At 40.1% G+C, this 11754-nt stretch overlaps 2 protein-coding genes and 1 non-coding gene across 3 annotated transcripts; all 3 read left to right on the forward strand.

Annotated features, from left to right (window-relative positions):
• Positions 1-2169: 2169 nt before the first annotated feature.
• On the forward strand, positions 2170-3956 carry LOC103440747 (probable CCR4-associated factor 1 homolog 7). Its single transcript, XM_008379446.4, has 2 exons — positions 2170-2552; positions 2688-3956. Exon 2 carries the CDS (start codon positions 2911-2913, stop codon positions 3730-3732), a length of 822 nt encoding a protein of 273 aa, XP_008377668.1. The 5' UTR covers positions 2170-2552; positions 2688-2910; the 3' UTR covers positions 3733-3956.
• A 3356-nt stretch (positions 3957-7312) lies between these two features.
• On the forward strand, positions 7313-10957 carry LOC103440746 (cytochrome b561, DM13 and DOMON domain-containing protein At5g54830-like). Its single transcript, XM_008379445.4, has one exon. The coding sequence runs from the start codon at positions 7776-7778 to the stop codon at positions 10503-10505; it is 2730 nt and encodes a 909-aa protein (XP_008377667.3). The 5' UTR covers positions 7313-7775; the 3' UTR covers positions 10506-10957.
• A 714-nt stretch (positions 10958-11671) lies between these two features.
• TRNAF-GAA (transfer RNA phenylalanine (anticodon GAA)) lies at positions 11672-11744 on the forward strand. Its single transcript has one exon. It is a non-coding gene; the product is annotated as a tRNA-Phe (tRNA).
• Positions 11745-11754: the final 10 nt, after the last annotated feature.

Below are 11754 nucleotides of genomic sequence, written 5' to 3' on the forward strand. Positions count from 1 at the left end.
AGATGAGAAGGGCATGATAAAAGGAAGGCAAACAATCTGCCTCCGTCAACACCACCCTCATCATAACTTACCATCTCCGCCACCATTTTAAAATTCATCTTACAAAACTTTAGCACCAAACATAAACTAAGTATAAAATTTGAGATTAGAATTGATTGAAATTCAAACCTCAAACTTTTGATTAGTTTAGATGGTGGGACACCGTATCAAATTAGACGTGCTAAAATGAAAGTGAGCCTAACATTTAATTAAATAAAAGTGCAAGAGAATATCTAAATGACATCACTTTTTAAAAGTAATCATCCAACTATATAAAGCTATGTGTGGACACCATGTTGTAAGATAAAAGACACAAATATTTAGTATTTAATATTTAGGATATTTTATTGACAAAAATATAAAAAAGAAAGAAATCAGAAACTTACAAATAGAAAAAGTAATTAAATCAAATCAAATTAACTAGTTCGTTAGTCAATATAATTTTTAAGTATTTGATCCCAAATGAAAAAAATATATACGTGTTCAATTATTTACGTGTAAGCAAACCACACAAAAAAAAAAATAAAGAGTGAATTAATTCTTTTACACAATTTTTTTTAACAAACGATATTATCTACTAGCAGAAAGGAGGTGAACTTAACTTCACAATAAAGTAACAATAATGTGGTTTAAATTTATCTTTGACAATAATTAAATTAAAAACCTTTAACTTACAAGTGAAAACTAAATTGTGGTACTAAGTGGTTATATATATTTTAATAAATGCACTAAATAATTAAAATATTTACAATTCATATTAATTTGCAAAGTGATAAAATAATAAAAAAGTTACAAGCGGCAGCTTCAACGGGATTGGGTTGCCTACATGGACCCATGTTAGGACGAGCTTCATTGGGTTCTTGTCTTTCAACTTGGTCGCACCCAGTTTAGGAGATATTTTTCAATGTGATCCAACCACAAAACGGTATATCACGTATTATTATTATATAAATGATGGAATATGTGTGTTAAAAATCTAATAAATTTCTCATATTATATAAAAATATGTGGTGTAACATCTGTATTCTAATCACAATGAAATATTTATCCGAATTTAAGACATCGATCTGTGGACTTTTAGCAAAAGCCCAATAAGTCTACCTTTTACACACGCAACTTGCACTTAATTATAATTTGAGTCATTTCGTTGTCGCCCTATTAAAATTTGGTTGTCCAAAAATCTTGGGTTGGGGATGAATGAGATAGGACTTCAACCAGTTGACTGCAGGCTGCGTTATTCCGGTGGCAGGTGGCCTATCAAGTTTGACTATATTGACCCTTGTGTGGATCAAATTGTTCTGGAAGCTGGTATGAAATTACGGTATAATATTGTTCTTTTTTACTTGTAAAAAGAAGATTTATAGCTCAATTTCTATTAATGGTACGTGTCATATTTATTGTGACTAACTCATTGAGTTAGTCGAAACTCTATAATATCGTTGTATTACAAACAAAAAGGCGCACTATACACTACAAAAAACGTAAGTCGAACTCAAGTGTACACCGGCAATTGAAAACGCATTGTGATTACAATAACCTTAATTTATTGGAAAAATATCAGGCAAATAAGTGTTTATTTATGTCTCTTGGGTGCTGGATCTGATTGCCGATCCACCATGCTCACACCATCGTTTTTTGGCCTCCGGTTGCCCAAAATTGAAACCAAGTCCTCCTAGATAGACAAGTAGAGAGTCATAAATAGTGAGAAGAGGGAGGAAGATGACAGGAAAAACAAGAAAGAAAGTTAATTAATTATTGGCCATTCGATTTTCAGTTCAACATACAAGATTGAAGGATCCGAATCGAAGATCCCATTCCCACTGCAACTATACTTTGTTGCTAAAAGAGAGCAATAAGTGCTGCTGAAAAACAATATTAAATGGACATGTGTCTGAATAATTGAAATTGAAAACTATGATTGGACACTTATTTATTTATAATTGGATTTCAGCATGACTTGCTACTACCCTTTGAGCAGCGAAGCTTGATTCTTCCCACTATATAGATACATGATAAGATTTGTGTTACAAATTCTCATCTTCTTAGTATAGATAATATCGTTAGTACGGAAAAAAAAAAAAAGATTTGTGCTACAAATAATCGTATATTTTAAGTAGCAAAACAAAATATGGGCCGTATAAATATTATCTTCATATGTCTCTTTGCTAAAGTAAAGGATATAAAACAAAAGGAAAATATGATCCTCGAAAAGCAAAAACGGCAAAACGCAGTCGTCTCGTCTCAAATGATTGTGAGTCTGAGAGGCGAAACTCCAGCGGGTTTGTGACCTTCATCCATTTCTTGGCGATTTCACTTTCTCTTTCGGCTGCCTTCAGTCGTTAAGAACCCACCATAGTCAAGATCTCCAAACCACCTTCTTCCGCCCCCCACCCCCTTCTCTCTCTCTCTCTTCTCCCGCTCCGTTGACCTAGAGCTTCCGCCCGGAGAACACCAAATCACTCTCTCGAAGTCCCAGATCCGTTCGTCTCCGGCCCCAATTCCACAAGTCAAAGGTCAGATCTTTCACCCCAATCGCAGTTTCTTCCCCAATCGATTTGCTTTCCAGGGTTCTTACTGGTACTGTTATATGCAGTTAAGTACTGTTGATCCGTCGTCGTTTGATGGTTTTCGTGTTGTTTTTGTGTCAGATCTGAGTCGAACCGCAGAGTCGCCTACTCGCTGTCGTTTTCGGACTCGAAATCCGGAAGATCCAGTTCAGGTTCTGGGGTTTTTGACTGATTGATTGTTAATTATTTGTTGCATCCTGTTGGGGGTTTTGGTTTTCGGGGGTTCTGGAACGCTTTGGGCACTGTTTGTAGATCTGGGTTTAATAGTATTCGTCCTTCTGTTGCTTGATTTGGGAAATTGGAAATGTCGATTTTACCGAAGGGGGATTCGATTGAAATCCGAGAGGTGTGGAACGATAATCTCGATGAAGAGTTTGCTCTGATTCGTGATATTGTTTTGAAGTATCCGTATGTGGCTATGGATACTGAGTTTCCGGGCGTGGTTCTTCGCCCGGTGGGGGATTTTAAGAACATCAATGAGTTTAACTACAAGACTCTGAAGGACAATGTTGATATGTTGAAATTGATTCAGTTGGGTCTCACTTTCTTTGATGAGAACGGCAACCTTCCCACTCTGTCGACCGAGAACCAGTACATTTGGCAATTCAACTTTCGCGAGTTCAACGTGAGCGAAGACATATACGCGAGCGATTCAATTGAGTTGTTGCGTCAGTGTGGGATCGATTTCAAGAAGAACAATGAGAAGGGGATCGATGTGAATCGGTTTGGCGAGCTTTTGATGGCTTCAGGGCTTGTATTGAGCGACAATGTGTATTGGGTTACGTTCCACAGTGGATACGACTTTGGATACCTGCTTAAGTTGTTGACTTGTCGGAGTTTGCCTGACGCGCAGACGGAGTTCTTTAATCTGATCAAGATTTACTTCCCAGTGTTGTATGATATCAAGCATCTGATGAAGTTCTGCAACAGCCTTCACGGTGGCTTAAACAAGCTTGCAGAACTGTTGGAAGTGGAACGAGTTGGTGTGTGCCATCAAGCAGGCTCCGACAGTCTGCTTACAGCGTGTACGTTTAGGAAGTTGAGGGATACTTTCTTCAGTGGCTCAGCGGAGAAGTATTCCGGTGTGTTGTATGGTCTCGGCGTTGAGAATGGACAGAGTAACTAATTGAAACAAAGTAGTCGTCGAAAGATTGATGGATATTTGTAGACTATTTAAGTGCGAGACGCGTAGTTTCGCTGTACACTTCGCAAAAGAATTGTTGTTGTAGTTTTAACTTCTCCTCTTTGCTTTGCTTGTAACTGAAAACCTTAACTGGTTCTCTGTAGCTTTGAGTTTCTTGTATATTATTGCAGTTAGTGTTTCAATAAAAGTTTATGAAGTTTCCTTTCTCCTCGCTACATTTACTTTCGAGCTCCATCGTAACATATTGTATGAAAGTTGCAGTTCTTTGGTTAGTTGAATATCAGATAATATCAGATAGCGCAACGAACAAGATTAACAAAATAATAGGAATGTTATTAAACTAATTGAGAATACCGGAACGGTTACAAAACCTTAAGGGAGCGTTTGTTTGCCCTCACTAAGTGGGACTGGACTAGACTGGACTAGCTGTTAGTCCAATACTGTGTTTGTTCCATGCTGGGACTAACATTAATGAGACTAAATAGGACTAGCATGGACAAAACCCTTCACTAAGAGGTCTTAGCGAGACCCCCCAATAACCATGGGACTAGCTAAGACTATCTTCTCTCGTCCTCGTCATGCTCAACAACCACTCTCAATAGACTCCCCGTCATCTCCGGTCACTTAGATCATAATAAAATATTAATAATTTATATATTAAATAATATAATATTAGAATTTGTTATTATCCAGCTTCTTAGTCCAACACTGCACCAAACGCTTCACTAAATTAGTCCAGCTTAGTCTAGTCTAAGCCAGTCCAGCTTAGTCCTTGAAGCTAGTCCAGTCCGAGATAGTCCGGCGCAACAAACGACCTGTAAGAGACTACATTGTGAATAGCTTGTTATAAACTGAATAACAAGCATGCTACTTATAATAAACTAACCCTAACTTAAAAAGGTAAGAAACCGAAACTCTAATGTTAACGGGCTAAGCCCATAAAACCAAATATTCAAATAAACTAAAATCCCAATATTTTTCCAACACCCCTGGTCAAACTTATGGCGGTATACGACATGGGTTTGCAAACAAGCAGATGCAGACTGGCTCCGTTAAGTGAACTGGCAGGCATGCAAACTTGACTTGACTGACAAACTGGTTCTTGATTCTTGACTTGACTTGATTCTTGATTCTGGCTGGCAACCTAGCTAGAGTTTAGAGTATAGAAAGAATCCGTCACTAAACGGACGAGATTTCTATATCTCAATTGTACCAACAAACGAACAAAACAATTCCAAATAGACCAACGACTCGTGTGGGCCCCAAAGACATCAACCAAGAAATGGGCGGCAAACAGCCCACAACCCATTTTTCCACTTTGCCCGTGTGGGCCAAAACCTCAAACAATTTTTTTTTCTTCTCTATTTTTTTTTTTTTTTGGCTTCTGTTTCCTTATTTCCTTATTCCTTTCTTCTAGACGAACAAGTGCAGTAGCGATGGCAAATTCTGGTCAGGTATAGAAGGAGATGTGGGTACAATGTGAAGACAGGGTAGTGGTGCAGATTCTGGTAGGGTGTGTTGTGCAAGACGGTACGCCGCGAGTGCTGGGTTCATGTTGCCAAGAACTGGTGGCGCGCTTAGGTCTGTGTAGGCTGGTGCAGCAATGAACAGATCTCGGTTCAGTGTGGGTTTGGATGGCGGGGCAGAAAGTGGTGGTAGAATTTGCACGAGGTGGTGTTGGTAGTTCAAGCGAGTAGAAGGCGACTGGATGGGGAATGGGTTTCAGTGCAGGTTTCGGTTATAGGTTCAATGCTGAGTGGCTCCCGAGCAAACAGATTCAAACAACAAAACCCTAACTAAAGACAAAACTGATACTGAACAAACAGATAGACAAACAAATCGATATCAACCCCAAAACAGATTAATTCTCGAAAGATTTAACATGCTCTAATACCAAGTTGAATATCAGAGTGCGCAACGAACAAGATTAAGAAAATAATAGGAATGTTATTAAACTAATTGAGAATGCCGTCACGGCTACAAAACCCTAAGAGACTACATTGTGAATAACTTGTTCTAAACTAAATAACAAGCATGCTATTTATAATAAACTAACTCTAACCTAAAAAGGTAAGAAACCGAAACCCTAATGTTAACAGACTAAGCCCAGAAAACCAAATATTCAAATAAACTAAAATCCTAATATTTTCCAACAGCTTACACATACACAACATGTTGTTTTTCGATCAATCATCACTGGTTCTGCTGCTTCTGCATCAGCGTTTGGGGTTCTTCGTCACTAGTTCTGCTACTTCTGCATCAGCATTCGGGGTTCTTGTCTAAGCGATGTTTATCGTACACAGTGTTGTTGTTTTGTAGTTGGAGATTCTTTCCTTTCATTTGCCGAAGATTGTTCTGTCAAGCCATTTCGTTTCATGCATGTCATTTTTGTTTAGTGTTAGTGACAGTGCGTAGGAATGGGAAGAAGCCTGCAGAAACAGCATGCTTGCGAAAGGAGCCGGCTCGAACATCGACTCTCGGCGTCGGCGGTGCTATTTTTTACTAGATCTTTCTTGTCATCTATAGGTTCGTTTGGACGTGCTTTTAAAATGACTGAAAACGTTTTTGGTGAAAATGTTTTTGACACCAATATTTAGTAAAAATCCAGGTGGATTCTCTAAAAGCATTTTAAGGGCTTCCTGCAAGAAACACATATCTGATGTTTTTTGGAACTTAAAATCAATTTAACCAAAAACGTTTTCAAACATTTTTAAAAGCACATCTAAATGATCCCTAAGTAATTGCAGGGTGTTTGAGTTGATATTCTTGCTGCATTTTCAAGGAAATTTTTATTTTCATGCCTAAGATTGGCATCTTAACTTCCAAATTTCCAAACAACTCGAGATTTCAGGACTTTGTATGTATCAACAAGACTACCTTTTCACATTTCGTTAGTAGTATGTAATAATGCTAGTTATATCATATTTTATGGAAACATTCTACAATCTGGCACTTAGATCTAATGTTAGTCTTATCGCATTTTATCTTAGGTACAAGATGTGAAACACACATAAAATCTTTTACGTATTAATATTATTTCATGTGATAAACACATATTATATCACGTCAATTAATAATTTAATTGTGATATTTGACGCAATTGCATATTTGAACAACATTTTAGCTGTAAGGGAAGGTAACCATCGCCATAAATAATTAGGTTTTATATTGTTGAAAATTAGTTTTTCCATTTCCTATACTTCTTCAAAACTGTTACAAAGATTCTCTCTCGAATTAAATTTGATGCCGGCGTAGGTTGACTTCAGGTAAGAACAAGATAAATACCAGAATCCGGATCATCGTTGGATTCTCTTTGTGAGAATCTTAGGAATCCGTCAATCCTGTCCGTTTATCATACATCGTGTAGTCATAAATGATTTTAAATATTTTTATTTTAAATTAAATATAAACAGTAATTGGCAAAAACTGACCGCACGATATATAATGAACTGACACAATTTACAAATTCCTATGATCTCACTAAAAAATCTGGAGAATATCTTGTTGGTAAATACCAAACATTACCATAAAATACGCAAAACAGAAATTTAAAAAACGAGACAAACACTGTTTTTGAATCCAAAAACAAAAATAATAAGAAACAAAAAAATTGCTCCTTGAAAATTGAAATCGAACTTAAAAAATCCCAATAAAAAAAGATTGAAATCAAAATTGTTCTTCCCCAAAATCCAAAAATTCCAATCGAACCCCGGACTGAGAGAACGTGGCGAACCGCTTTTTCAAAAAGTTGGAAGCGCGTCGATCTGGGTCACCTCTTCCTTCTCCGTCACCCCATCTTCCTCTCTCCTCTCTCTCTCCCTCTCTCTCTCTCCTCCCAAAGCACACAGCAGAGCTTATCGACGGCGAGCATCACCTCCGTGCACCACCAGGTGATTTTATCATTTCCTCTCCCCTCTCTCTAATTTCAATTTTGAGAATACGCATTACATAATACAACCAGTGATTCGGATCCAAAACCCACGAACCCATCAAAGATCCGATCAGATCCGGATCTCGCACCCCTCATGCCTCGCAAACCCAATTTCCTAAGGTTTCTCTCCGTCCTCCTCCTCCTCCTCATACTCTGCCATGCCGATCCGGTCAGTTCCGATTGCCCCAAAACCAGCCCCCTTGTCAACTCCGAATCCGAATTCAAAATGCTCCAGCACCAGCTCCGCGGATCGATTCGGATAATCGATGATTGCTCCTTCAAGGTCTCCGATTTCGACATGCTCCCTGGCTCCGACGTCCACTGGTGGGCCGCCGCCGGCCCCGATTTTACTAATTTGACCGCCGGCTTCGTCGTCTCCGATCAGAAGCTCAACGAGACGTACAAAAGCGACAGCTTTATCGTGCGCTTGAAGGACAATGTCACCTGGGATCAGATCCAAGTCCTCGCCGTGTGGGACCTCCCCACCGCCTCCGACTTCGGGCACGTAATTCTCGGGGATTTCAAAAACGGGTCGTCTGGTTCGGCTCCTTCCCCGTCGCCGTCGAGTGGAACCGATTCAGGGAACGGAACGGGTCGGGTTCGGGTTCATACCGAGCCGACTATGCTGGAAAATTGCAAGGTTTTGTCGAAGAATTATAGGGTTCGATGGACGTTGAGTGCTGAGGAGAATCTGATCGATATCGGATTGGAGGCCGCCACCGGGACCATGAATTACATGGCTTTCGGGTGGGCCAACCCGAATTCGACTTCCGAGCTCATGCTCGGAGCTGATGTCGCCGTCGCGGGGTTCAAAGAGGATGGCATGGCGTTTGTGAACGATTTTTACATCACAAAGTACAGTGAGTGCACCTTGTACAAGGACGGCGAGGTGAAGGGGGTTTGCCCCGATACCAGATACGAAGGGTCCGGCCCAAATGGTGGCGAGGTGAACAATACCAAATTGGTTTACGGGCAGAGGAGGGATGCCGTGTCGTTTATTAGGTACCAGAGGCCGTTGGTTTCCAATGACAAGAAGTACGATTTGGCGGTGAATTATACGGAGAAGATGAAGGTCATTTGGGCATTAGGGCCGATTAGGCCACCAGATCTTCTTCAGCCGTATTATCTTCCCCAGAACCATGGTGGACCGAAGAGTGTGGTTTTCGGTCATTTGGTGCTCAATGTTTCTGAAAATGTGAATGACTGTTTGGGTCCTTTAGATGCAGATGAAAAGGAGGATCAGCATCTGATTATCGCCGATGCCAAGGCCCCGCTCGTAGTTACTTCTGACCCAGCATTACATTATCCAGACCCGCCAAACCCTTCGAAGGTTTTGTACATTAACAAGAAAGAGGCTCCGATGTTGAGAGTGGAAAGAGGGGTGCCCGTCAAGTTTTCAATACAAGCAGGGCATGATGTCGCGATGTACATCACTTCCGACCCGCTTGGTGGGAATGCTACACTAAGGAATTCTACCGAGACTATTTATGCAGGAGGGCCTGAAGCTCAAGGAGTTCAAGCCAAACCTATGGAATTGGTTTGGGCACCGGATAGGAATACCCCGGACCAAGTATACTATCAATCTCTTTACGAGCAGAAAATGGGTTGGAAAGTGCAGGTGGTTGACGGAGGTCTGCCTGATATGTATAATAACAGTGTCGTTTTGGATGATCAGCAAGTTACCTTGTTTTGGACATTGTCAGAACACTCAATATCTATTGCAGTTCGTGGTGAGAAGAAGAGCGGTTTTTTGGCAATAGGGTTTGGCAGAGGAATGGTGAACAGCTATTCCTATGTGGGTTGGATTGATAATATTGGTAAAGGGCGGGTAAACACTTACTGGATTGATGGAAGGGATGCTTCGAGTATACATCCAACAACTGAGAATTTGACTTATGTGAGGTGCAAGTCAGAAAATGGCATCATTACATTCGAGTTCAGTCGTCCTTTGAAACCGTCGTGTGGTAAGAGTGATAAACCGGAGTGTAAAAACATAATTGATCCCACTACTCCGCTTAAAGTTGTTTGGGCAATGGGTACTGCATGGACAGATGAGAATCTAAGTGAACAAAACATGCATTTTGTTACGAGCAGTAGGCCTATTAGGGTGCTGCTTATGCGTGGTTCTGCAGAGGCAGAGCAGGATTTACAGCCGGTATTAGCTGTACATGGATTTATGATGTTTCTCGCTTGGGGTATCTTGCTTCCTGGTGGAATACTGTCGGCTAGATACTTGAAACATGTTAAGGGTGATGGTTGGTTCAAGCTTCATGTTTACTTGCAGTACTCAGGTTTGGCAATCATCCTACTTGCTGTTCTCTTTGCTGTTGCTGAGCTTAGGGGTTTCTTTGTCAGCTCATTACATGTTAAGTTTGGGATGGCTGCGTTGTTTTTGGTCTGTATACAACCTGTGAATGCATACGTAAGGCCCAAAAGACCGGCTCATGGAGAGGAGGTTTCCTCTAAAAGGATTCTCTGGGAGTACTTTCATGTGATCGGTGGGAGATGCGCCTTTGTTTTAGGAATTGCCGCACTTTTCAGCGGAATGAAGCATTTAGGAGATAGATATGACGCTGAAAATGTTCACGGGCTTACTTGGGCTTTGATAATTTGGTTCTTGATGGGTGCATTGATCGTTTTGTATCTGGAATACCGTGAAAAACAACAAAGGAGGGATAGGAGTTTTGGAAGAAGCAATTGGGTGCTGGGGAACCTTGAGGAAGATGACTCTGTTGATCTGTTGAGCCCGAACGGAATACACTCAGAGAGAGAATCGCAAACGTCAGGAAGAATGGAAGTTCAATTAGAGCCTCTGAACAGATAGATAGGTAGATAGTGTTGTTCTTTGATAAGAATTACTCCTTTTCACCAATTTTGAGAGTGTTCTCACATCATATGGGGAATCGAAGGCCTGTTTTCGTGCTGATCACCTTATTCGGCTGCAAGCATTCATCCCGAAGAAGGATATTCACCCCATGGCATGCGGTTTGTATACTTGATACATCTTTTACTTAGTAAAAGGTTATATATCATACCTATCATTTTATTATGTTGCCTTATCAAACAAGAGCAGAGTCGGGTTGCGGCGGACATTAGCTTAGAACTTCTAGTGTAGATTTGTGATAATATATTTCATGCTTTTGAAAGAACAAAGAAGAGTTGCTTTAGGAAAAATGGAAGTGATATATATTTTTTTCTTGTAAAGTATGGTTCGACTAACGTTTTTCACTTTTAAGTCTATATAATTCCAACATACATCAGATGTTTTTCATCTTATGTTGTTTCCTTTGTCTTACGTTTGAGTTTGTTTCTTTTGCTGGACATGATTCTGCTACATTTGAAATTTTTCTGTTGTGCATTTTTAGTGTATGGTTTGATCTGCTTAACTTGATTCTACTTTGGTTGAAAAGGGGTGGAATTTTTTGGACCGAAACTGAAATACCGTAACCAAACTGATTCCACCCCTTGTTGAAATGTGTCTTTTAATAGATTTTCGAGACGAGTAATGCTAGACAGACTAACTTTTTAAATCAAATTTGTAAATCATATGATGTTCGGACGAGTGACTTAGCTTTGCCTTGAGAGTTGTTAAGGTGCAGACCGAGCGAATCTAATCCAAATTTTGCATTGGGTCGGTGTCGACCCTGGTCCAAGGGTGATTCCGTCCTTACGAGTTACGTTACATAGAATCGAACAATGGAATTATCTAAACCCCTCTCCTCTATCACCACTTAGACTAACTTAAGGGCTTAAATTTACCCACGATTTTCACTTTTTTTTTTTTGGTCAAAGGATAAATTTTGTTAAATTAGATGTAAGATTAGTTACGATGGAGTTCGAACCTTGCTCCGTCATGCAAAGGCTCAACTTCTTTCCATCATTGTGGTAAATTGCACTTGCAAATATTTTGACTATTTGTGTTCTTGCTCTCCATCGTCGTCCCCTCTGCAAATATAAATATAAAAGTTTGTAACCCAATCAATGTCACTTGCGGGGATAGCTCAGTTGGGAGAGCGTCAGACTGAAGATCTGAAGGTCAGGTGTTCGATCCACCTTCACCGCATGCTTCGTTT

This window comes from Malus domestica, chromosome 08, assembly GCF_042453785.1.
Source record: "Malus domestica chromosome 08, GDT2T_hap1".
NCBI lineage: Eukaryota > Viridiplantae > Streptophyta > Magnoliopsida > Rosales > Rosaceae > Malus > Malus domestica.